The sequence below is a fragment of the Eptesicus fuscus genome, chromosome 10, assembly GCF_027574615.1.
Source record: "Eptesicus fuscus isolate TK198812 chromosome 10, DD_ASM_mEF_20220401, whole genome shotgun sequence".
In the NCBI taxonomy this organism is placed as follows: Eukaryota; Metazoa; Chordata; class Mammalia; order Chiroptera; family Vespertilionidae; genus Eptesicus; species Eptesicus fuscus.
This window is the reverse complement of record NC_072482.1, coordinates 20,524,025-20,550,888: the sequence shown is the minus strand read 5'-3', so window position 1 is coordinate 20,550,888 and position 26,864 is coordinate 20,524,025. Positions and strand designations below refer to the sequence as shown.

Here is a 26,864-nt window from a genome sequence, read left to right as displayed (position 1 = left end):
GCATTTTCCCCCCCGTTTGTTTGTTTAGGCAGATTATACTTAAAATACTTGTCAGGGCACCATCTGCCTTGGAGACCTTCAAACAAGCTAATAAGTAGCTTAGCCAAAATTTCAGATATAGAATGACCAGGTGTCTAGTATTGGGCAATCTGGTATTTTTGTTTCCTGTTCCATAAAATTAAAAACATGCTGGGGCAATGAGACTGTTCTTTATTGTGCAGTGGTGGTTACATGGGTGTATGCATAATAAAATTTCGTTGAATTGTACACTTAAGATTTATGCATTTTACTGTATATAAACTATAACTCAAAATAAAACGTAATAATATAAAGAAACTGCAAAAGAATAAAAACAAAACTTGGAAATGCAATTGATCTCTTTTATTTAATTTCAGATTTGCTTTATCTTAATTACTGATTGGTACTTAAGAGTGACTTGGCACACTTTTTTGTCTTTGTTTCTCCTTGTGTTTATCTTTCAATAAACTGTTACTTTAAAAGATCCCGTGATGTTATAAGGCGAGAAAGCCTCAACTTACCCGTTTGCAAGATGGTGTAGTAATTACGTCCAAAATTTTAACACACGAGGCCATCTCTGGGGCTGCGGGATACATATCACAAGTTTTTCTTCATACTCCTCCACCGCCTTACATTTTTGTGGAGTCCTTCAGACAACGGTATTCAGATAGCAATTGGGTCGCTGAATTAAATGACTTTTCCCAAAGATGCTATGATTTTATTCTTAATCCCAGAGTCTCAAAATTCACTTTATTTCTTCTGGACGCTACTTAAGAAAGATATCCAGCACACCTGATTTGAATATATACTTAAACACTATTTGCTTTTATGTTTCACCTTCTTGCGTTATAAAACTCTATTCGCTTATGTTTAGTGTTTGAATCCAACCGCCAGACTCAGTTTGCTCCCCCTTAGGCGAGTGAGGGTACAGCCAATTGAAAAAAAAAAAAAAAAAAAAAAGAAGCCCTGGAAACATCCGGGAACTGGGGGAAGACTACTATTCCCAGAATGCATCGCTTCCAGGTTTTCCGTCTTCGGCTGCCCAATGACCAGGACCTACAAGACTCCTTTCGGCCCCATTGGTCAGTTTTCCCGTCAGTGAGGGCGGAACAAGGAGGGGATAAACCCCGGATGATCCATTTCCCGCCACCGCGAGGCGCCGCTAGTAAACGCGAAGAAGCAGCAGCTCTCTATTGGGTAGCATTTATTCCGATAAGAGGAACTAGCCAATCAGAATGTGCATATTCTCCCAGAGACCCCGCCCCTTCCTCATGGTAACTTTTGGTGGCGGGAAAAGTTCGGAAGTTTCGCGCCGGGGCGGGGTCAACCTAGAGGCTACGCGGGGCACCGGTAGAGTTGACAAGCATGGCGGGGACCGTGGTACTGGACGATGTGGAGCTGCGGGAGGCGCAGAGAGATTACCTGGACTTCTTGGATGACGAGGTGAGAGAGGCTCGGGTCGCGCGGTTCCTGAGCTTGGAGCCCGGGGAGGCGGACGGGCCGAGGGAGGCCACGCCGAGCAGCGCCGGGGCCGGGAGGGAGAGGCCCGCCAGGCATGCAAATGCCGCGGCCGAGCCGGCGGGCGCAGGAGCCTTCCACTCATCCTTTCAAATGCTCTCGCGGCGGAGTCAGTCCTCAGTGGGTTCTCTACTGGTGAACCTTAGCGAGCGGTCCTGTAACTTTCTCCTAAGTCCAAGTGATGGCTGGGTCGCGCGAAATTTGACAGGCTTCCTTCAGGGACAAACAAAATGGCAAAGTCCACTTGGACCTTTTGGTAGTCACTCCCGGGTCTCTTGATTTGGGGAGGTTGGGTCAGGGGAAGCATTGCTACCGTAAGGTAGTGATCCGCCACGTTTAGGTCCCCAGACTTGGAGAGTGACTTCCTGTTGGGAGGAAGACTTCCTAATTTGACAGTATTTTTCTTTTTTTAATACTAAGTGAGATGCCAAGGAAAGGTGGTTGTTATACAGGGAAAGGGTTTCGTGTGCAACCCGAGATTGAAAGCCATAGAATGTTGGTAAAGCGTCTTGAAGGGTGGCTGATGCTGGACCTGTAAACAAAACAGCTAAGGCTCCCAACTCCTTTAGGTCCGGATATGAGAACTCTTTCTGTATTATACAGATGATCTGGAAATAAAATATTTTAATCCTGTATGTAACTTTAAAATGAAAATTCACTTTAGTATGAGTTTTAAAAGCCCGTTTAATTTACATTTTGACAAGGTTTGTATTTATTGTACTTTAAAGGTTGAGAAATGACTGCATACAGAAAGCTGTTGTTAATAGGAATAATAGCATTGGACTGTGAGGAAGTAATAACCCCACACTGTCCCCTTTGGGTGAAGATGGAATCGGAGGCTAGTGAGTGAAGATATGGGAGAAATTGGGGTTCGGCTCTGCTGCAGAGATGGACATTTATCTTGCTGTGAGAGCTGCCTCTATTTAAAAACAGTTTTGAATTGTGGCTGTTGTTTTATATGGTGGTGGCTATTTTGCAGGAAGACCAGGGAATTTATCAGAGCAAAGTTCGGGAGCTGATCAGTGACAACCAATACCGGCTGATTGTTAACGTGAATGATCTGCGCAGAAAAAATGAGAAGAGGGCTAATCGGTGAGTGGCAAGGGTTTCCAAGGGGATATCCTGGCTCTGGGTGAGAATGGCTCCCTTCTCTCTTCCCCACCTTGGAACTGGCTTCCCAGGAGAGGACCTGGATGAAGTATTTTTTTACCTTGAAGCCCTCTTTGCCTCACCTGCTCCTATGTTGTTGTTTTTTAACAAAACTGGAGTTCGTGCTTTTTGATTTTAGAGAGAGGGGGAGGAAGAGAGAAACATTGATCAGTTGCCTTCCCATACACACCCAGACTAGGGATCAAAACTGCAATTTAGGTATGTGCACTGGCACTGACCTTGGAATCGAACCCACAACCTCTTGGTGTACACTCCAGCCAACTGAGCCACACAGGGCAGGGCCCTGCTCCTATCTCTTTCTCTTCCAAAAGTACGTGGTAGGCATTTTCCTCTCAAGAGCTCCCCCTTCCGTGTTTGAGTATCCTGAGTCTTGTAGGATGGGAGGAGAAAGTAGGAGCCAGATTTTCCTCCTTGGCCTTCATCATTTAAGAATGTCCACTTCTGTTTTGAGGGTCATGAGGATCAGCTTTTTTTGAGTTCTGCTCTCTGCCTAATTATTCTTTCTCTTTTCCACATGCAGCCTCCTGAACAATGCCTTTGAGGAGCTGGTTGCCTTCCAGCGGGCCTTAAAGGATTTTGTAGCCTCCATTGATGCTACCTACGCCAAGCAGTATGAGGAGTTCTACATAGGATTGGAGGGCAGCTTTGGCTCCAAGCACGTCTCTCCCCGGACTCTTACCTCCGTCTTCCTCAGCTGTGTAGTCTGTGTGGAGGGCATTGTCACTAAGTGTGAGTGTGTTAAAGTAAGGGTCTGAGGGAATGGAGGTGGGGTAGACTGACAGGGCCTAGGAAAGCAGGAGAGGTGGAGTAGAGCTGGGTAGCTTGTGGTATCAGAAAGGTGGAGCATTTAAATTACCAGGTGAAAGTTGGAGGAGCTCCGAGTGATTTGGAGGACCTTGAGTGACCACCTTTGCTCACAGAATGCTGAATTCTGCTGAGAGTGGAGGAGTCTTGGCTCTTGGCAGTCTCCTCTTTCTAACCCTGAACTCCTACTATTTCTCATTTGGGATCGGTTGTACTTAAAGTTTTACATGGGTATGGTGATGTTCTGTATAGAAATATAAAGGTGAATACATGACACGTATTACTGAAATAGCTTAAACTAGTTGGGGCAATAGTATTTGGAGTCATCATAGGCTTGCCTGGGTTAGGTCCCACCTTTATCACTGTCTAGTTGGATGACTTCATATGCATGTTTTCCATTCCTAGGCTCTTTAGTTCGTCCCAAAGTTGTCCGCAGTGTCCACTACTGTCCTGCTACAAAGAAGACCATAGAGCGACATTACTCTGATCTCACCACCCTGGTGGCCTTTCCTTCCAGCTCTGTCTACCCCACCAAGGTGAGGGGAATGAATTGATTGAGCTTCTTTGGAGGTTGTAATCAAATATGTCTTTTAATGCAAGTAATTGGGTAACATCTGAAGTCTTCTAAAAGAAAATAGGGTGAAAGTTAGGACTGAGGATTAATCTAAAGGAAAGATTGTTAACCAGAGCTTAATATGGAAAGTTCACAATTTTTTTTATAAGAATAAATATTCACTGTAGAAAATTATGGAAGGGTTGAAAGAAGGATGTAATTTTATAGACTAACTAGGAGCCCGTTGCACGAAGTTTTTTATCTTAAAAAATACTCTTGTGTTGGCAATAGACTTTTCCTTCACCTGGCTGCTGGCACCAGTTATCCCCCAGCAGCAGTTTTCCTCTGGCCACCCACCGATCGAAGCGCCTTCCGCCAGCATGATCGGCCACCCTGAGAGGAACTCCGGATCGGTGGCCAGAGGAAAACTGCTGCTGGCGGAAAACTGGTGCCAGCAGCCACGCAATCGGCCACCCCGAGTTCCGCCACCAGGAGTTCCGCCACCAGGAGTTCGGCCACCAGCGTCTGTCTTCCCCAGCACCGACTGTTTAAGTCTTTGGGAGGGGTGGGAGGAGCGGGGGTCGGGTACTCGCGAGTCCCCGCCCCCCCCCCCCCCCCCCCCGCGCCTCCAGCCGGCCCAATCGTGGGCGTAGCAGAGTGATGGTAATTTGCATATTACCATTTTATTAGGTATGATGATGATATGGAAAATACCTATGCTACCATGTTACTATGTGCTCTTTGCGGGCATCTTACTACAGGTTTGAGAGAAGCTTGGCCTAAGCAATGGCTTTATTCTTAGTGTGCAGGTTGATCTGAATTGAGAATGATGTGAAGCCTTACTTAATGAGACAAAAGAAGATAATTACTATTGATTACTTGATGTCTGAACTCATTCTATCCAAGAAGAGCTGTCCCCACCATTAATTTTAATTGAGAGCTACTGTATCCAAAAAATTGTTAGGCACTGTGGAGGACACACGTATAAATAAGACCCAGTTCTTGTCTTCAATATTATTAACTGGTAGAGGAATCTTACCATTCGTCTTACTATATAAACAACTAAAACAACAATGAGTATCTTAGAATTATTACTGCAACTTACTTTAGAGTCATTTACTCTACCTCCAGATGATATGTTGAAGTTTGGAGAGGTTAAGTGACTTGCTTATGTCTTAGTTAGTGATAATTCTAAGGATGGGACCTATATCTTTTTACTTTTAGGCCAGTTGCATTGTCTAAGTAATCCTGCTCTCTAGAATCCTTTCTAGAATTTCTTCTGCAGGAAGTACTCAAGGAGTACTCTTGTACCAATTACTGTGGCCAAGCTTCTTTGCTTGAGCTGTGAAATACATCAGACCAGACCTCTAGAGGTGTGTCTACTGTAGTAATTAGAACTTGGGTTTTGGAGTTATGTCTGCCTTGAGTCCTGGCTCTGATACTTACGGTGTGATCTTAGAGAACTTATTTAACTGCTCCCAGCCTGAGTTTTAATAATCTATTATAAAATGTGAAAAATACCTGCTTTACTGAGTTGTGATGATTACATGAGATAATTCCATGAAATAATAGCACAGTGTTTTGCACATAGTAAGCATTCAGTAAGTGTGTTGTTTTTGTTTTTGAAAACTCAAATGGCAAGTAAGTAAAACTTTAAAAATGTTTTTACTAAAGTTTAATACACATACAGCAGCATACAACTTGATGAATACCTATAAAATCAGCATCCAGAACAGGAAATCAAACCTTACCAGCAATCAAAAGTCCCTCTTGAGGGCCCACACTGCCCTATTAGTCTATCCTCATGTCCAGCAGTATAAATTATTTTTGCCTATTTTTATATTTTATCTTAAAAAATACTCTTGTGTTGGCTTGTGTTTGTGAGATTTATCCATGTGTGTAGGTGTATTTCATTGTATAATTCACTTGTGTGAATATACCACATTTATTTAATCTCTCTGTTGCTGGCATTGGGATATTGTCTAACTTGGTCATCAGGAATAGTGCTGCTGTGAACTTTGTAGTACAAGGCTTTTGTTGGGTTTTACATAGGCGTGGACATATTGCTTCATGGTGAAAGTATGTATTCAGCTTTAGTAGGGGAAGGATCTTAATTTAGATGTTATATAGCTGTGGTCCATTCAGACTAGAGATTGCCTCTTCCATCTAGATGGTTTGTTATTAGGTAAGGTTGGAAAAGCTGGAGAAGATATTTGGCTCTTTTTGCTTCTGGATGTTAAAAATCTCATGAAGTCATCAAATTATACTTGTTTCCCACCACAAATAAGTGTGGTGTTTCTAAGACAGGGCTGAGATAACTGTGCTTTTCTGTGTGCCTTTTCCAGGATGAGGAGAACAATCCCCTTGAGACAGAATATGGCCTTTCTGTCTACAAGGACCACCAAACCATCACCATCCAGGAAATGCCGGAGAAGGCCCCAGCTGGCCAGCTTCCTCGCTCTGTGGATGTCATTCTGGATAACGACTTGGTGGATAAAGTGAAGCCTGGTGACAGGATCCAGGTGGTGGGGACCTACCGTTGCCTTCCCGGAAAGAAGGGAGGCTACACCTCTGGGACCTTCAGGTAAAGGGTCAGTCATGAAGTGTTTGGAATGCTGATGGCAGCTTCCATATTTGGTAGTATTCTTTCTCCAGAGAGTGATAACAGACAGGTGGAGCACACACCTGCCTGGGAGATGGGATACCTGTTTTCTATAATATAAAACTGGCAATTCTATCTCATGCTAAAAGTGGAAGTTACTGGTAATATGATTATAGCCTCATGGCTTACCTGGGAGTATCTCACATATTCCCACCTCACCTCGTCCCTATATACACTTCTACTTGAAACTTTGGGTTAGCAGGAGATGCATTCCTGAGTTGAGGCATTGCCAGATGTTTAGGTCATGGATGAAGAGAGAATCAATTATTTAATTCAGAACAGCTTGCTTTCTTTTCTTTTTTTTTTTTTCAATTTGCTATTCTAGATTATTAACCTAAAAAGGCTCTGATGTTTGGAATTGAAAATAGCAGGCTTTCTCTTCATTCTCCTCTTTGTCCTAGGACGGTTCTGATTGCCTGCAATGTGAAGCAAATGAGCAAGGACATTCAGCCTTCATTCTCTGCTGAGGATATAGCCAAGATCAAGAAGTTCAGCAAAACCCGCTCCAAGGTCTGGGTGTCCTTCGGGGCTTGGAGGGTGGGGATGGAATTGTACGGGTTGTGTTTGGGCATGGCCATCTTTGTACTGGACCAGGAGGAAGGTTAAGGTTTTTCCTCTGAAGTATTTGGTGCTAGTTTCTAGTTTTGACCCAATCAGTGAGCAACAGGGTGTTTTTGCTGTTTGTTCTTTAATTTTTCTGTTGTGCTACCTGCTGGGCTGCTAAGTGAACCTAATATAAATAAAGAATAGGATTTAGAATATCAGTGTACCAATGAGTCTTTACTGAAGACAATAGTGATACATTGCTACTTAAATTTAAAATAGTGGTTTTATTTGTTTTAGTTCTCAAAAACATTTTTCTTTTTAAAGAAAATGTTAACATTTAGAATTGAACAAAATATAATGCATGTGTGACATAGGTTACTGCTGAAGCACAATACATATTTTTATTGAACCTAAAATGTTTTGAAACTGGAAACACTTTCTGGCTTAAAAATTATGATCATTTACGATTAGTATGAATGGAGAGTATAAAGATAAGCAGATTTAGTTTTGATGAGGGATCACTTTTTTTCTTAAAGATTAAACCTCTAAGCAAGATTTGGAATCTAGGCTTCCTCTGTAACTGCTTTGAAAATAATTTGATCAGTGAGATTTGTCTTAGCGAGGAAGATTTTACTATTAGAAACAGTATTTATATTTGTGTATATCTTCAAGCATTTTGAATAGGCTACACTGTAAAGTGGAGCTCAGCACAATCCCATGGAATCTCATTAGACTTTCACACCCTGTAGGATATCTTTGACCAGCTGGCCAAGTCGTTGGCCCCCAGTATCCATGGGCATGACTATGTCAAGAAGGCAATCCTCTGCCTGCTCTTGGGAGGGGTGGAGCGTGACCTGGAAAACGGCAGCCACATCCGTGGGGACATCAATATTCTTCTTATAGGTATGGTGCTGGGGATTTGCTCTAGACTCCTGATCTTCCCTAGTGGAGTGTGGTTGAGGACTCTATAACCTATACCTGGCTATATTTCAGTCCCATAAAAGGCCTCCTGGTTTATATATCTAAAATATATGTTTCTGCAAATGATAAAGGGAAAGTGAAGGAAATAATGTTAATAACCTATTACTGTATATTTGTTATGTCAAGAGCTGTTCTAAAAACTCAGAACTTGGGGAAGTGGAGACTTTCTTAGAGAGTCACCACTGCCCCTTTCCAATTACAGGAGACCCATCGGTTGCCAAGTCTCAGCTGCTGCGGTATGTGCTCTGCACTGCACCCCGGGCTATCCCTACCACTGGCCGGGGCTCCTCTGGAGTGGGTCTGACGGCTGCTGTCACCACAGACCAGGAAACGGGTAAGAGAGGGTGTAAGGGTCCTTGGCAAATGTCTAGCACTGAGACCAAGCATGTAGAGAACTAAGTGTCTGACAATAGTGGGTGAATTATTTAAGTTTGGGTGACCCTCTGTTGACAAGAATGTCTCCCAGAAGGCTCTTTTAAGAGTTTTTGAGGAGAAAGCAAATTGGAAGGGAAACGAAAACGAAGATTGTACTGTTTCCTAAGTTGGAGGAAGGGGTTTGAAGACTAGTGAAAATAGAACAGATCTAGTTGAGAAATTACTTGAGGATGAGGATGAAGAGAGAAGAATCTATAAAGGAAGTTGGTTGGAGTCTTGCTGCTTAGGGGTCAAAGTGGGACAAGGAATTACCCACCAGGGATTCCTTAAGTCTCTAGGCGCTGACATCACTATATTCTCATGTGTGACAGTGAGAGGGTCCCAGGAGGGGGTTGAAATCTCTCCCTCTGTCCCCTACAACCTGGATTATAGCACGTATATTTGTCTCCCTACTTCCCAGGGGAACGCCGTCTGGAAGCGGGGGCTATGGTGCTGGCTGACCGTGGTGTGGTTTGCATTGATGAATTTGACAAGATGTCTGATATGGACCGCACGGCCATCCACGAAGTGATGGAGCAGGGTCGAGTCACTATCGCTAAGGCTGGCATCCACGCTCGACTGAATGCCCGCTGCAGTGTTTTGGCAGCAGCCAACCCCGTCTATGGCAGGGTCAGTGAAATCAGGCACTTAACCATTGTCCTCACCGTCATTCAGTTTTGCTGAATAACTGGACTGAGAAGTTTAGGTAACCCAGGGAAACAACAAGCCAAAGACCAAAGTAAGCTTATCATCTTTAGGCCCTCTTGTTGCTGTCCTTGGTTTAGGGCCATGGTTCCTCACCCACTCATACACACCAGAATCCCCTGGAAAGTTACTTACTTAAAGTAACTTCAGAAATACAAAGACGAAAACAAAAATGACCAGCAGTCTCACCTCCCAGGTAACCTGTATTGACATTAAAATGAAAGTACTATGGCCCTAGCCGGCTTGGCTCAGTGGATAGAGCGTCAGCCTGTGGACTGAAGGGTCCCAGGTTCGATTCTGGCCAGGGGTACATGCCTGGGTTGCGGGCTTGATCCCCAGTGGGGGGTGTGCAGAAGGCAGCCGATCAATGATTCTCTCTCATCGTTGTTGTTTCTATCTCTCCTTCTCCCTTCCTCTGAAATCAATAAAGAAGTATATTTAAAAAAATAGTTTATAAAGCTCAAGAGTCACAAACTAGAAAATGGCAAAGCCGGGATTTGAACCAGAGCCTATGCTGTGCTCTGGCAGTTTATCTCACGGTGTGTGGGAATACCAGTTTTGGTGGTGTTTTTTAAATGAAAGTACTATGTACATGTGGTAGGAGGATTTATATACAGAACAGAGAGGTACAATATGGAAATTCTATTTCCCAAGAGATAGCCACTAACAGCTCCCGAGTGTTTTCAGGAAACAAAAATTAAGCATTACCAACAATGCACTATCTCCATGTTAAAGATTAATCTATCGTTGGGTTTTAGATGTAATCTTATATTTATTATGTTTGGGGTTTGCTGAGTTTGCCTTTTTTTTTTTTAATAGTCTAGCATTTCATTGTATGGATTTACAGTAAATTTTTTTAACTGGTCTCCATTTGATGGGCATTTGTTGCTATTTCTTTGTGAATGAAGCTGCAACAAAATCCCTTCATGTGCATTTTGTTATACATTTGGCAGTAGGCTTGTACGATAAATACCTAGCAATAGAATTACTAGATTGAGTTAAATGCATTTTTATTTTGGTAGAGATTGCCAAATTGCCCTCCTTATAGATTGTGTCATAATAATACTATTAACTAATAGTCATAAATGCTTTATATTTATCTACTCCTTTCATCCTCTTAATAACCCCTGTGAGGTGTAGGTAGTGTCCTCATTTTACAGATGAGAGAATGGAGGCATAAAAGTTTAAGTAACTTGCTCAAGAGTCACAAACTAGAAAATGGCAAAGCCGGGATTTGAACCAGAGCCTATGCTGTGCTCTGGCAGTTTTTCTCACAGTGTGTGGGAATACCAGTTTTGGTGGTGTTTTTTAAACATACAGGTGCCTGATTCCTAGCCTAGAGTTTCTGAATCCAAATCTCTGAGTTAGGGCTTTTGGTAACTATGGTTTAGAAAGGTTCTACACGTTGGTTCTAATTCAGAGTGTGCATTGAAACGATAGGTTTTTAGATGAATGCTAATGTGTATTTACATTATTCTGAAGAATTGAATTATAGGGGAAAATGGCAAGTCCTGAAATGTGAACATGGTCATCAGAATGATTATTAATCTTACCCCCAAGATTGTTAGGCCCTCTGAAGTGTATGTGGGAGGGTTGGCATCAGCCTAGTGGGTCCTGAAATGAAAGATAAGAAAGAATACAGGGATTCTTGACTCCCAGGGGAAAACTCCTATGAATCTTTTTTAATTGATTTCAGAGAAGAAGGGAGAAGGGAGAGAGAGCTAGAAACATCAATGATGAGAGAGAATCACTGATTGGCTGCCTCCTGCATGCCCCACACTGGGGATGGAGCCCACAACCCAGGCATGTGCCCTGACCGGGAATCAAACCGTGACCTGGTTCATAGGTTGACACTCAACCACTGAGCCATGCTGGCCGGGCTCCTATGATTCTTAAAACATGATTATTGATAATTTTCATTTTACTCATTACTTTCTGAGTAAGGGACTCCAAAGTTTCTAAGTGCCTCTGGTTTAGCCAGCTTGTCTTCAGAGTTGGTCCTGCCTTGGGAATGAGAGGAACAGAATAAAGCTTGGGGAGGAGGAGGCTGGTTTTGAGACCCACACGCAGCCTGATGGAGGTACCTAAGCTAGGAGGTGGGGCCTGGAGTCACTCAGGTCATTAGCTTCAGTTAGAGAAGGGTTGTGGGTAGAGATGAATTAGTATTTTAATAGTGTTAAAATTTTCTACTTCACTTCTTCTGGCTTTTTTCTCTAAGGCCTAGGCTTTCATTCTCACTCCCAGAATCAATCCAGCCTCCTTGTCCTTTCTATTGATTGTTGCCTTCACTTTCCTTTTCTCTTGTGTTCCCAGTATGATCAGTACAAGACGCCTATGGAGAACATTGGGTTGCAGGACTCACTGCTATCCCGATTTGACTTACTCTTCATCATGCTGGACCAGATGGACCCTGAGCAGGATCGGGAGATCTCTGACCATGTCCTTAGGATGCACCGTTACAGGACACCAGGGGAGCAGGATGGAGATGGTGAGACCACGAGAAGAGTAAAGGGAGGGAAGGGAACCTAAACTGATCTCATTATCTGAGGCATAATCCATGTGGTGGGGTGTGTCTGGGTTGATGTCGAAGATGCCATTCCTGGCCTGGCCACCTCCCCTTCTTGCTCACTGGAGGTTATCCTGAGGTGTGTCCTTTGTCCATTTCTGGGCTTGGGAACACCTTTGAGCATCTTCTGAGGGCCAGGTGGTTCCACCTTCCTTACTTTTGGCCTCCGCATGTCTGTTTCCTTGGGGGTCCTTGCTTTGTGAGTCTTTCTCTTCCTCCCTGTGCAGTTCCCTTGGTTAAGCTCTTTCTTACTCTCCTTTCTCTAAACTTGGGTTTTCTAGCTATGCCTTTGGGTAGTGCTGTGGAAATGTTGGCCACAGATGATCCCAACTTTAGCCAAGACGACCAGCAGGACACTCAGATTTATGAGAAGCATGATAACCTTCTGCACGGGCATAGGAAGAAAAAGTGAGTATTTCTCATACCTGTCCCTGAGGGAACCTGAGATTTGTGTCATATTAGAACATGTGTATATCTAATATTGTATCATATTAGGGCGTGGGTATATATTTATGCTGTCCAGGCTAAGATCATGCTGGAATCATAACCATGTGGACCTGTTTTCTTCTGGATCCACAGAGACTCCCCTTTTCCAGGCCAGTTGCCTTGTAAATGTTTGTGGGTGGTTAAGCTTATGTTCTGATCTTTTCCTAAAATAGAAGATTGATGACATGCCTAACTGATGGTGTGATGTCATCCTCATGTGAAGGATTGCGCGTCATGTAGCTATTTATGTTGAGTTCATGGTGAAGGGTCAGGAGATGGCACGCACTGGAGGCTTTGCAAGTCGATTTTGGATAAAGGAAACTTGCGACCAGATGGTCAAAGCATGAAATGTGAGCTCTTATACCTCTATTTTTGGCCACGGTGCAGTAGGAAACATATCATCTTCAAACATATTGGTTTAAGAACATAATTTCGAGCCAGAAAACTGAATTTGAATCTACTTAAGCTTCTCTGTGCCATACTTTTCCCATGTATGAAATAGGGCAAATAATACCTAAACTTCCTAACTTATAATACCTAATTATTAATAATATTTATTAATATTAATTATCATTAATAATATTAATAATATTTTATTTAATATGTGAAAGGGCCTTGACATGCTCCATATGAGATTTATGATAAATGGGTTCTAGGCTGTCTCTACTTTGCCACTTGATCTTGACTTCTCTGAGGAGAGGCAGAGCCACCATCTCAGGCAGGTGCTGAGGTGTGGCAGGGCGGGGAGTTCACTGTGTGTGGGTCTAGGGAGAAGATGGTGAATGCGGCTTTCATGAAGAAGTACATCCATGTGGCCAAAATCATCAAGCCCATCCTAACGCAGGAGTCGGCCACCTACATCGCAGAAGAGTACTCACGCCTGCGCAGCCAGGACAGCATGAGCTCCGACACCGCCAGGGTGAGTCCTCAAGGGCAAGAGAGCCCTGGGAGTCCCTTAAGCATGTGGCTGGGAAGAGTCCTTACTATCCAGGGCTCTGAAGCCATTTTAACATAGTGATTCTTTACCTTTTACTTCTGGTCTTGACACAGTGTTAATCATATCCTTTTACAAAGGAAAATGAAATGAGAGCCCCTGAGATAATATGTACCCGATCACTTCAGATGATGTTGGCCTCCAGAAGCTGTGGTCTATTTAGCAAACATGAGCTACTTCTGGGAACGGAAAGAGTCTATTCTTACAGGCAGTGTTAAAATAAGAGCTCAGATCTGGGCTGGGGAGGCAGAAAGGCAGGTAGAAAGATCATGCATACATATTTATAAATATACTAGAGGCCCAGTGCATGAATTTGTGCACGGGTGGAGTTCAGCCAGCCCGGCCCCAGTCAGGGCCTGTCGGGAGGAGGAGACAGTGGAGGTTGGCTGGGGGGCCCAATTAGGGCTGGGCCGGCTGCGGGGAGGGACCGTGGGCAATTGGCTGGCAGGCCCTGCCCCTGATTGGGGTGGGGGGGGGATCGATTGGAGGCTGGGCTGGCCATGGGGAGGGGCTGTGGGTGTGGGCTGGCCCCGCCCCCTATTGGGGTAGGGGAGGCGATCAGGGGTAGGGCCACCCGGGGGGAGGGCTGTAGGGGCCCATCAGGGGTGAGGCCGGCCGGGGGTAGGGGCTGTGGGCCAATCGGGGTGGGAGAGTCTGATCAGGGGCGGGGCCGGCTGCGGGGAGGGGCTGTGGGAGGTTGGCTGGCCAGTCCCACCCAGTTCACTGGCCGCAGTGGGTGTCAGAGCGACCAGCCGTTCTGGTCGTTATGGTGTTCTGGTTGCTGGCTTTTTATATATATAGATACCATAGTGTGGTACTTGAAGATGACTGCATGTGAGGCTGTTGGCGACAGATGAAGAAGCATTAACTTTTCCCTTAGACATTCCAGAAGGTTATGAACATCAGGAAAGGATTCCCAGAGTGTGATATTTGAGCTATACTTTGACAGATGACTTGCAGTTGGACAACTGTGATGGTTTTCCAAAGCTATTTCTAGAAACCTTACATACCAGCCCATGAGTTTATCTGAATCTTTTGGGGCACTTTAGTTCATACAGGATTTCACAAAGAAACTCTAGTCCAAAACCCTCATTCTGCAATCTTGGATTCGATGTGATCCCAGATCATCTACTTCAGCCTCACCCAGGACAGGAATTCCATTTTCTAGAATTCCTTCTGGAACTTCATTGACACCCCCCAGGAAGAATATGCCTAGTATATCACTGCATTGAAATGTTAGGATAGTCTTCTACTTATCAAGCTTAAACCTACTTCCCTGTTATGCCTACCCATGGGTCTCAGTGTTGTTTTCTGGAGATTTTGTATGACTCGTCTTCTTCAATTAAACAACCCGCTTTCTTTTTAAGTTTCTCACATATGAATACACTCCAGTGTGTCAAAGGCCTCTCACTGCACATAATATACCAACCAGAGCTATAATGGTGCACATAAACTCCAAACTCGGGTAGCTTTCTAAATCATTAAAAGTTTTGGTTAACTTACATAAATATGAATATATTTGTTTTTGAATGTCAGATTGGATTTAAATGATAATTTTGAAGACTTGAAAGTAGAAGTGACCACATACTTCACTGGTGCATCATACAGCGGGAGGTGTGGTAGTACAGCCCTTCGTTCTGGCCTGAGGTTTCCAGCTAATTTTTGGATCTTTCACCTCTCTGCTCACAGTTTCATTATTCATAAAATAATGAGAAGGTTGGATAAAGTCAGGGATGGTTAATGAGGAGGGCACATCAGAATCACCTGGAACTTAAAAAAAAGTACAGGTGTCTAGTCCTGTGTTCTAAGGAACACAGACATTCTGATTCCTTAAGCTAGGGGCCCTGTTCAGACAATAACAGTTAAAAAAGGTGAAGGCACCCCAGTTACACATGCACCCTCTCCTGTGAGAACCGTTTGATAAGAACTTGTCAGAGTTCTGCTCCTCTGGACTTAGTGACTTCACCCAACTTTTAAAAATGTGTTCTCTTTCACGCCCCTCATTAGCGTGGCCTTGGACAAGTTACTTGAGTCCCATTTTTCTTATCTATAAAATTTTTCCTAGTAATGAAGAGCATTAATGACACAAGGAATGTAAAAGCACAGTTCTCGGTGCATTGTAGGCCTGCAGTAAGGGACTCTTTCTCCCTTCACTTTGGTACTCCTTCTAGGCCTTTTTTTAACCTTTCCAGCTGCAAGATGCCTAATTTTCTTCTTTCCTATTCACCCACTCCTCCCTCCCTCAGCACTCTCTCACACATATTTCCTTGATAATTTTCATGTTTCTGAATTTCACATGGTAGTTGTAGAAAATACAGAGCTCTGAATCCTTTGCTTGGACCTCCTAGAGCTTTTTTGGTGGTGTCATTATTTCCTTATTGGTGTGGTGGGAATGATGGGTATGCTTAAAGAATAAGTGTTCATTCTGGATAAGGAATTCTCGTTTTCTCCCCCAGACCTCCCCAGTTACAGCCCGGACCCTGGAAACCCTGATTCGGTTGGCCACGGCCCATGCCAAGGCCCGCATGAGCAAGACTGTGGACCTGCAGGATGCAGAGGAAGCTGTGGAGTTGGTCCAGTACGCTTACTTCAAAAAGGTGAGGATTCGGGTGCTTGCTGAGAGATCCTTCTGAAGAAACCATTGATGCTTGGGCTTCACAGCCTCCCTGGCCGTGAGCTGTGTTTGCGTCATCAGCAGAAAGTAGCATCTATCTGCCAGTGCTCAGTTGGCCTCTGTCCTTTCTCTGGGATCTGCAGCACCAGTGGTTCCCAATCTAGCTGCATGTGAGAAGCAGCTAGAGAGTTTTAAAATACCGATGCTAGAGCCAGAGGGATTCTGGTTTCATTGATGTGTTATACCTTCTCTACTTCCTTTGCCCCTTAAAAAGGTAGATGTTTCCAGAGGATTGACCTTGATAATCTTCCTCTTCTATACTTTTCCCCTTGGCACCTCTGCAGGTGTCCCATTGGCACCTCAAAAACTAATGTCAGAAGTTGAACTCTCAGACTTGCTTCTCGTAATTTCTGCTTGTGACATTTCATCTCTGTCATTTTAGACACCAAGACTTGAAACCTCGACTCCCTTTTTCTCATTTCCTCCGCCCCTCAATCGAACTGTAGCTCTTTGGGGTTTAGTTGTGGGTCTGATAAATTTTTCTTGGCTATTTCTCTTTCGAGGGTGGGCATAGTCTTAAATTTAAATTGAACACCTGATTTATAAAGAAGTGAATTGTTTTCCACTTAACCATTATGGGCTGGACTTTTTTCTCATTCATTTCTTTATTCAGTAAACACTCATTAAGTACCTATTATGTGAAAGGAATTGAACACACCACTCATCATTTCTAAGGATGAGTAGCAGCCTGTCCCCTGGTCCTGGGACTTGGGGACAAGAGAGGTTAGGTGCGTCCTTAGACCCATGGGCATCATTTCTGCTGATGGTGCAGAAAGGACTCTTATTCAGAGTTCTTTATTCAGTTCCCTGGCATCAGTGACCCCTCCCACCACCCATCCATACTTGGCTTGGTCCTAGGTTCTGGAGAAGGAGAAGAAACGTAAGAGGCAACATGAGGATGAATCAGAGGCAGAAGATGAAGAGGAGAAAAGCCAGGAGGACCAAGAACAGAAGAGGAAGAGGTGAGGTTGGGCAAAGAGAAATGGAGAAAAGGACTTCACTTAGGGCTGGGGGAGGGGGAAGGGTGAATCAAGTCAGTAGACATCAGGTTCTTCAGGGGAAGGGTGCCTGGACCTGCACGCCTTGGGGGTGAAGGTAACTGGGGCAAAGGAGAGAATGAGCGTGCCCTCGCTGTCTTTAGTGTGATGCTTTGTCTTCTTGCCTGCTAAAGAAATGCTGAATAGCAGGAGCAGTAACTCACTCGAAGCTTCTTGAATGTATGTTTCAGAATTTTTCCCTCAAGGTTATGTATTCCTCTCGGGCCTATGGTTGAATTTTTGAGGGTGGGTGATAGGGAAAAAGCATTAGGAAGGAGAAAAAGTAACAGGTTGTACAGGCCTGTGCTTTTTAAGTCTCACTTGATCATATGTGTATTTTTTCCACCCATTGATTCTAGAGAGAGAGAAAGAGAGAAGTTGAGGGAGAGAGGGAGAGGAAGAGAGAGAGAGAAAGAGAAACATTGATGTGAGAGAGAAACCAACCAGTTGCCTCCTGTACTCGTCCTGACTAGGATTGAACCTGCAACCTGGGCATGTGCCCTGATTGGGAATCGATCCTGTGATCATTGGGTGCGTGTGGGTGACACTAACCACTAAGCACACCGGCCAGATCCCTGGTGTTTGACTTTGATTGTAGAAGGTTCTGGTTCCTTTTCTTCATGGTCAGAGATACAGGCAGGGCTCCCTAAAGCTTTTCTTAACTGCTATGGGTCTTTTAGGAGGAAGACTCGTCATCACTCAGATGCTGGGGAAGGGGACTCATATGACCCCTATGACTTCAGTGACACAGAGAAGGAAATGCCTCAAGGTAAGAGAGTGTCCCCTATTGATAGTATTTTTAGTTGCTCTGTGCACTGCATTTTGTGGGGACTCCCATTTGGTTCTGCTTGGGACCCTGTGTCCAACAGGTTTGTCCCAAGAGAGCCTCAGAAACTCAGTGAAACTGGAAAATAAGCTCTGGTCAGTTGTTTGCTTTCCTCTTTGATGAACTGTGCTCTTTGCCAACCTGGTGTAAACATCCCAGATCATGTGTATTGAGGGTCTCCTGCCTGACACATGCTTATATTGTTCATTCATTGGAGAGTTCCCTTTATCCTAATTGTCCTGCCTGGCCCCAGAATAGCCCTAGGAAATGGTGTTTAGCAGGCTCAGTGAGGGTAAAGAGCAGAGATCAGTTCTCTGGTGTGTGTGCAAATGGCTTCCCTTGTTGTCCTCTCACCCTCTGCCACCATTTATCTTCTATAGTGCAAACTCCAAAGTCAGTGGACTCACAGGAGACCAAGGAATCCCAGGAGGTGGAGTTGAGTGAATCCAGGTGAGTAGGGAAGTGATTCCGTGTGTCCCGCTGAGGCAAGGACTTCTTCTGGGGAAGAGGGTATGAAATAAGCTGCTTGTCAATGGAGCTTAAAACCAGAGGCCCAGGTTACTGGGCACCTAAAAAACTCCATGGTTAAGTTTTGCTTTTTTCTTTTAGTACCTTAAACACACACACACACAACACAATATGTTTACTGAAGAAGTTTGAAAACTTTAAAAAGTATTTAGGAAAAAACATTCAAAATCAATTGTAATTCTGCTCATGAGAGAAAACAATTGTACTATATCTGAAAGCACTTTTGAATCAGCTCATACAGATCTCTTTTTAATGACTGCAGGGTTTCCATAGTATGGATGTGTAAAATGTTGACATTTAGGTTCCATAAATCTGCTGTTTACAGTAAAACATCCTCATTTATCTGTGCACTTGTGCAAGTGTAGCTAGCTGTAATGTTAATTTCTAGAAATGGACTTCCTGGGTCAAAGGATATGTATGTACTTTAAAATTTTAGTGCATGTTGCTAAATTGCCTCCCAAAGATGCCATCCCAGTTTACATTTCTACCAACAGTGTATGGGAACGCCAATTTCCCACACCCTCAAAGGCCTCTTATTTTAAAACTAGAGGCCCGGTGCACGAAATTTGTGCACTGGGGGTGGGGGGTCCCCTCAGCCCTGCCTGTGCCCTCTCGCAGTCTGGGACCCCTTGCTCCTTACTGCCTGCCTGCACGCTGCTCCTTACTGTTCGGTTCACTGCTCCTTAGCGCTGCCCTGGAGGTGGGAGAAGCTCCTGCCACCACCACTGCGCTCACCAGCCATGAGCCCGGATTCTGGCTGAGTGGCACTCCCCCTGTGGGAGCGCACTGACCACCAGGGGGCATCTTCTGCGTTGAGCTTCTGCCCCTTGATGGTCAGTGCGCATCATAGCGACTGGTCTTTCTGCTGTTCGGTTGATTTGCATATTATGCTTTTATTATATAGGACTAGAGGCCCGTTGCACGAAGAGATTCGTGCAATAGGCCTTCCTTCCCTTGGCTTCCAGCACCGGTTTTCCTCCGGCACCTGGGACCCAGGCTTTTGCTCTGGCCGGAGTCTGCTTGCCTTTGCTGCAGATTCCGGCCAGAGTCTGCCTTCTTTATCTTTGCTGCAGGCTATGGAGTCTGCAGTCTTCGTCTTTGCTGCGGCTGGAGTGCTGCTCCTGTAGATCCCTTCACCCTGCCCCCTCCCTCTCATAGCAGGCGCCCTGCCCCACCTGGCCACTCTGCACCTGGCGCAGCTGGGCGCCTGCCATCTTTGTCCTTCTAATTTGCATATTCCCTCCTGATTGGCTGGTGGGCGTAGCAGAGTGATGGTCAATTTGCATGTTTCTCTTTTATTAGTGTAGATGCTATTGTTTCTCAGTGTGCTCAAATTGAAGGTTTCAGGAAGCTCTATAATATAACAGTTTAGTTTTAAAGGGAGAAACTTGTGTGTGGAGCGGTCATCAAAGGTGCATGTTTGTGCGTGCATGTTTGTGTGTGTGTGGCGGGGGCACAGCTATACTGTACTAACCCTTAGGCTTTCCCAACACAGATCTTGCATGAAAGCATTTGGGTTTGTTTACTCCTCCTTCACCCATTTTTTTCTGTTTGGGGCAGGTTGAAAGCATTCAAGATGGCCCTCTTGGAGGTGTTCCGGGAAGCTCACGCCCAGTCAGTGGGCATGAATCGCCTCACAGAATCTATCAACCAGGACAAAGAAGAGCCCTTTTCTCCAGAGGAGATCCAGGCAGCGCTGACCAAGATGCAGGACGACAACCAGGTCATGGTGTCTGAAGGCATCATTTTCCTCATCTGAGGAGGCCTGTGTCTGAACTTTGGGGCTCTGCCAAGAAAACTCATCCCACCCCACCCTCACCCCTATCTTAGGCTTTGCCTTTATTCCCTGAATAACAGTGTTTAATTAAACCGAAGTTGAGGGTCACGTGCTGAAGCTGAATCAGGACTTGGTGGAAGCTTTGGAATGAAAGCTGCTGTGTGGTAAAGCAAGAGTCAAGTGGGAAAGGACCAAGACGATTGGCTCTCGTTGTCAAAGACAGGATCACATTCCCCACTTCCATCCCAAAGCAAAGCCACTTATTGTTTGCTATAATAGCATATGACTTCTGAGTACTTTGGGGCACAGCGGGTTTTTGTTTATCCTCTCTGTTGGTTGGCTTTTATTTCCTCTGAGCACTTTGGTCTAGAGTGGGCTTTGTTTTATACTGGTGGGGAGATGCTCTGAAGTAAGGCATGAAGGCCAAGGAAGCTTTGTTTGAAGAAGCACCAGTTTAAACTAATATGAACCTCTGACCTAAATATCCAAGACTTTGAATAAACTTACCCATTTTGTACTGTGTACATGGCCTTAACACTGTGTGCTGTTGCACATTTAATTTTGTTTTCCTTAAGCGCTCTGCCCTACAAGATTTGCTGCTCCCACATTTGCACCAAGCTACCACAAGGTGGCAGCAGGCTGCTGTGCACTCGTTGGGGATTAAGTCTTTAGGTAGTTTTCTTCTTCAGCGACACCAACATTTATCAGTTAAGATTGTGCAAACCAAACCCTGCTGATTTGAAAAAGATAAATGGCCACAGGAGGCCAGCGAGTGAAAGTCCAGGAGCAGAATTGACCCTCTACCAGGCTTTTCCAAGCCTGAATCAAATCCCCTTCATGAAGAGATGATACCTGCTATATCAGATACCTCTAAATCATGTCAGTTTTCTCCATAGAGATTTTCATACAGGATTCTTGTGAAACCTCTTATACCTGGGTGTCCAGCCCTTGGGATTTCTTAGTCACTTAGCACAGAAGTTTGTAGATGGGCTGGGGCAGTACTTCTCTTCTACTTTCTCTTCTAAATTTTGTATTTCCCAACTTAGAAAAACATAAAAGAAGTTGGTAAGCACTTAAAGAATAGGTTCTTATTCATTGTCAAGAGCTCTGGATTCCTGCTCTAGTGTAGGGTCTGAATCGCTTCTGGAGAATATTTAAGGTTACTTCAATAAATAAAATGTGTGACGATGGGGGCTAGGTCTCATGGATTGGAAGCTGCTCGCAAGAATAGAGGTTTTGCTAGTTCTCAGCTGTGCGATTGGTGAGGGACTTCTTTTTTCCTTTGTGCTGGGAGGAGCCCCTCACCCTGAAGCCACGAAGCAGAAGATTCTCTGCAGGGAAGACAAAACTGTTGGGGAGTTCAGTGTCATCTTTGTGACTTATTTTCAAAGACATGAATGCCCAGTCCTGATGGGAGTGGTTTAGAGTTCCAAAGGGGAAAGGGCAGTGGTACCAGGGGACGGTTTGACCTTGAGCTCTGGCAAATGAGTGATGTGCTGGGTGCAAAAGTAAGTTTTTTGCCCTAGCCGGTTTGGCTCCGTGGAGAGAGTGAGCCTGCAAACCCAAGGGTCCTGGGTTTGATTCTGGTCAAGGGTACTTACCTTGGTTGCAGGCTCCTCCCCAGCCTGGGCTCTGGTTGGGGCTCGTGCAGGAGGCAACCAATCTGTGTGTTTCTCTCACATCCATATTTCTCTGTCTTTCCCTCCTACTCTCTAAAAATCAATGGAAAAATATCCTCAGGTGAGGATTTAAAAAACAAAAGTAGGCTTTCATTCTCTTGAGCCCTACAGGCTGAGAAGATGTGTGCCTAATGTGTCGGCATTCTAAAAACAGGAAGTATAATTATACAGGGGTGGGCAAAAGTAGGTTTGCAGTTGATATATCAAATGAGGGCACACAAAATAGCTACAGGGATTGAGGGGCCATGAGGGAATCAGGAGGAGAGTGGAAGCTATTGATGGGGTGCTGGTATACACAAAAGCTAGAGGCTTCCATAAGTCTTGTCAGATCTGTTCCAGAAGGGCCAAACATTTTGTCAATAGCACTCTTGCTCTCCTTCACTCCTGAGGAAATGAGGCACAGTGTGGAAGAGGAACTAGGTGCACCCAGCATTTTGGTAATAGCTGTAATACCTTGCAGAGCTCAGTTCTTGGCAAGCTAACAAAAGAATAAAATGTAGCAGACTGTTTTTGGCAGCCACAGTAGATACTAGTTGTGTTAAAATAACTTGCTTGTAGGGACTCTCAGTGACTCCAAAATTTTGTATTTATCAACTTAGAAAAATAAAAGAAGTTGGTAAGCACTTAAAGAATAGGTTCTTATTCATTGTCAAGAGTGCTGGATTCCTGCTGGGGGAACCTGAAGGGCAGCTCAGGCCAGGCTTGCCCATGGATTCATCAGGGAAAATACATGCCGCCTTCCAAAAGAGAAGCCTTTAATTTAGCTTTGTATCTGAAATAGTAAAAATGATCTGTGGGGATTAGAGAAATAAATTGTACCTTGAAAAATCATACCGCCTCATTCCTTAACTCGCCTGGATAAATGAAGTGTCAATATGAATGGATAGTTTTCAAAAAAGACAATTTGGTTATTGTCACTGGGATTGAGTCTCTTCTCTGTTACCAAATAACTTCCATTAAGTTTTGTGCTGCTTGTTATTTCATCTGTAAAATGAGATAATTACTGCCTGTGTGTGCTTGTGAGACATAACTGAGCAAGTGGCTAAGTGCCTGCCGGCGTGGAACTATTCCCAGATATTTTCTTTTTTTTTTTAATCTTTATTGTTGAAAGTATTACATATGCCCCTATATCCCCCCATTGACCTCCAGCCCGTCCCCTGCCCCAGGCCTTCCCCACACTATTGTCTGTGTCTATAGGTTATGCATATATGCATACAAGTTCTTTAGTTGATCTCTTCCCACCCACCCTCCCTCTGAGATTCCACCTGATATTTTCACTAAAACAAAATGATTCATTTTGGTAGCTGTTTTAAAAAAAAAAAAAATGATCCTTTGTTTAAAATGGTTTCTCCCTTATTGAGTTCCTGAAGTCTGTTCCCTTCCCTGCCCTTCATGTCCTGTGTGGCTCTGACTCATGTGCTTCTAGCAGTGGGTTCTGCAGCCTTCTCCCCAAGGCCTGAAATCTGCCCAATGTGGGCAGGGCCACTTAATCCTCCTAGCAGCCCTGTGAGATAGGGTTATTAAGACAACTTGGAGGAAGGAGATAAAGGTGAGCCACTTCCTTAGAAGGAAGTGCTTGGTTTCTTTCTCTGGAAAAGGCGGTGGTTGGATGAGATGCTCTCTGAGGTCCTTGCTGGTAATGCTATGACTGGACACCCAGACTCTGTCCTGCCCACAGACACGTTAGCCCTGGCACCGATTGGAGCCAGGTCAGAGTGAGTTTTCTGTCATCCCGTTAAATACCTTTTGCAGGGCACTGATGTGTGCACTTCTCTGTTCTGTGGGTAGAACTGCAGGATGTTTCCAATTATCTCGAGATTAAAATTCCTAGAAAAATGTCAGAACAAAATTAATTTTTGTTCAACTCCACTTGAATTTGCTAAAATTTAAACAGGGTTCACTTTCCTCTTCAGGTCCAATGCCTCGGTGAAGAGGACTGGTTTCTGCCTGTTTCATTATTAACCAGCATGTAATCCTAGCTCATTCTCAGCCTTTACTCAAAAAAGAGAATTAAGATGCTCAATTCTTTTCCTAAATATTTTTACTAGTAAATCCTGAGTATTTTCCTACAGCCTGCAGGAGGTCATTAGCCTCTGCTGAGATTGACCATCCTGATAATAATTCTCCCGGCAGGTACTTCTTGTAGCAAGCTAAGCCTTCCTACCTTTAAGTGCCAATGTTTAACCTTGACATAGAAAGGTCAGCTCATGCCATCTTGCACTATATGTGTTTCTATTCTAGTCATATAGGTGGATGCAGCCCTGAATTAGAGCTATTAGAAAGCTGGATAATACAGGGTGGGGCAAAACTAAGTTTACAGTTGTTTGTATGGAAAATAATAAAATAATAGATAATACAAGAAGCTGTGTTTCATGTACTCACAACTATAAACCTACTTTTGCCCCACGCTGTATATCCCCAAACAGCCTAAAGTTGCATTTACTGTGTGCATAGGTTCTATCTTTTAAAGTATTGCTATGTCTAATAAAACATAACATGGACTGTTTAGGAAAATGGAGAACAAAAGAATCTTACCACCCTGACATAACTTACTACTATTGTTTCTTTCTGGTGAACTTTAAAACCAGTTTTAAAAGTGACACTTTACAATACAGCCATGTATCACCAAGTAATAGGTTAGGCATTTGAGACTGAGATTAATAAACAATAGCCTGTTGGAGTCTAGGGCTGAGATTGTTTCCCAAATGTTGAACTTGAAGTCAGAATTCTGAAAATCCATACCGCAGAAGAAATGCAAGCATTCACATGTTGTCACACTTCCCTCTAATGGACAATAAAAAAGCAAACAGGTCAGAGCTAGCATAGGGATGCTATATAAAGGTGCAAGTTTAAAAAAACAAACAAACAAAGCCCTAGCCGGTTTGGCTCAGTGGATAGAGCGTCAGCCTTCGGACTCAAGGGTCCCAGGTTCGATTCCGGTCAAGGGCATGTACCTTCGTTGCGGGTACATCCCCAGTAGGGGGTGTGCAAGAGGCAGCTGATCGATGTGTCTCTCTCATCGATGTTCTAACTCTCTATCCCTCTCCCTTCCTCTCTGTAAAAAATCAATAAAATATATTAAAAAATAAATAAATAAATAAATAAATAAAGGTGCAAGTTCCCACACACACTTTGACACACACACACACCCCCGCCCCCCAGAAACAATTCCATGCACCTGGTGATTGGGTGGGTGAGCAGGTGCTAGTAACCATCATTTTAAGTCCTAAGCATCCTATAAATTATCTCATTAAATCTTCCCTATAATTTTATGAGATGGATTTTATTTTCCCAACTTTATAGAAGAGGAAACAGGCGTAGGTAAGATAATTTGCCTCGGGTTTCATAGCTAGTCGGGGTTATCTGGATTCAAACTCAGGGTTATCTTTATTCTTAACTGTCGTGTTCTAACCACTGCACTGTGCTGTTTCCTTTACAGGACTTCAATGTGGTGAGATTGTTTTAGGAGCTGGAGGTAGTCAGAGCTACATCGATGAGTAAACCTGGGGTGATAAGGTCTGTGGTTGCCAGTGAGTGTGCAGAGGTGAAATCAAAGACCTCCCATAGCGGGTAATGCTCCCTGCGTAATCTCAGCGATTTGCCCTAAAGGCCAAGAAACTTACTTGGCAATGACGGCTTATCATCCCACAAAGGGTGTGCTTGGTGGGCACCATAGTAACCAGGAAACTACCCTCTTGGAACCTGTTTCAATGTTTAAAATAAAAAAAAACTCAAATATAATTTTTTCTTATTATAAAAACTATCTCTTCATTAGAGAAACACTAGAAAATAATCATAAGAAGTAAATAGAAACACCTATAATCTGGCTACCAGAGAAAATATGTCTTGGTTTTTCTCCCGGTACATTTATGTATATATGATTAGCACCTGCTTATTTACTTCCTTGGGATAATTTCCTAGAAGTGTACTTGCTAGACCAAAAATATGAACATTATTCAAGTTTTAGGTATATTTTTCTAAATTCCAAAATTATATCCCCACATGTACATGTGAGGATGCTCTCTGTCCTACAACCTTGCTAACACTTGATATCATCTCTATCCCCATCTCTTCCTTTTTAAAATTGCCAGAGTTAGTCTGGTTAAGATTTTAAGTTTATTTTTAAGATCTCATACCACATACTTCTCACATGGTACCTTCATTAGTATGTGCAGAGTTGTGGAAGCGGTTTACACATTCTTCCTATGGTGAACACAGCAGGTGCAGAAAGGGCAACTTCCCACCACATGTAATCTTTGAGAGCTGGAGGTGACACGTTGGTGGAGTTGTCTTCGAAACCATCTGGCCAGATCTTGTCTCTATTTGTCTTGTTAATACACAGGGTTCAGAATAACATGGTTTCATTTCTCATGTTAACATTAGAAACATTCAAACCTGTAAAGAATGTTTGTGACTTTATTTGAGCCAAACTGTGGACAATTTCCAGGAAGGAGAATCTCAATGTATTGAGATAATAATGCTCCAGAGAATGGCAGTTTTATTTTTTTAAATATATTTTTATTGATTTCAGAGAAGAAGGAAGGAGAGAGAGAGAGAGAGAGAGAGAGAGAGAGAGAGAGAGAGAGAAACCTCAATGATGAGAGAGAATCACTGATTGTCTGCCTTCTGCACACCCCCTTCTGGGGATCAAGCCCGCAACTGGAGCATATACCCTTGACCAGAATTGAACCCAGGACCCTTCAGTCCATAGGCTGACGCTCTATCACTGAGCCAAACCAGCTAAAGGGCCAAAGAATGGCAGTTTTACACCTTGTTTTATACATTACAATCAAACACTTTACAATTAATAACAAAGAGGAGATTTGTGGTCTCCGCAGAGCGGTGCCTATGCTTTGAGGGGTCTAGGGAAAGGAAAATTACTATGATATTCCAAAGATATGTTATTGTAGAAGCAAAAAGACAATA

The 26,864-nt window shown here is 43.8% G+C and overlaps 1 protein-coding gene across 2 annotated transcripts; it reads left to right on the top strand.

Annotated features, from left to right (window-relative positions):
* Positions 1-1,351: 1,351 nt before the first annotated feature.
* Positions 1,352-20,784, top strand: MCM3 (minichromosome maintenance complex component 3). 2 transcript variants are annotated; one of them, XM_008157499.3, is made up of 17 exons: positions 1,352-1,461; positions 2,516-2,628; positions 3,227-3,435; positions 3,916-4,046; positions 6,409-6,647; positions 7,127-7,235; positions 8,021-8,174; positions 8,455-8,586; positions 9,088-9,296; positions 11,685-11,859; positions 12,219-12,345; positions 13,192-13,342; positions 15,874-16,014; positions 16,950-17,053; positions 17,809-17,897; positions 18,335-18,404; positions 20,043-20,784. In XM_008157499.3, exons 1-17 carry the CDS (start codon positions 1,384-1,386, stop codon positions 20,239-20,241), a joined length of 2,430 nt encoding a protein of 809 aa, XP_008155721.1. In that variant the 5' UTR covers positions 1,352-1,383; the 3' UTR covers positions 20,242-20,784. The 2 variants fall into 2 exon arrangements, with proteins under 2 accessions (XP_008155721.1, XP_027989737.1); XM_028133936.2 differs by lacking the exon at positions 2,516-2,628 and having other exon boundaries at positions 1,409-1,461.
* Positions 20,785-26,864: the final 6,080 nt, after the last annotated feature.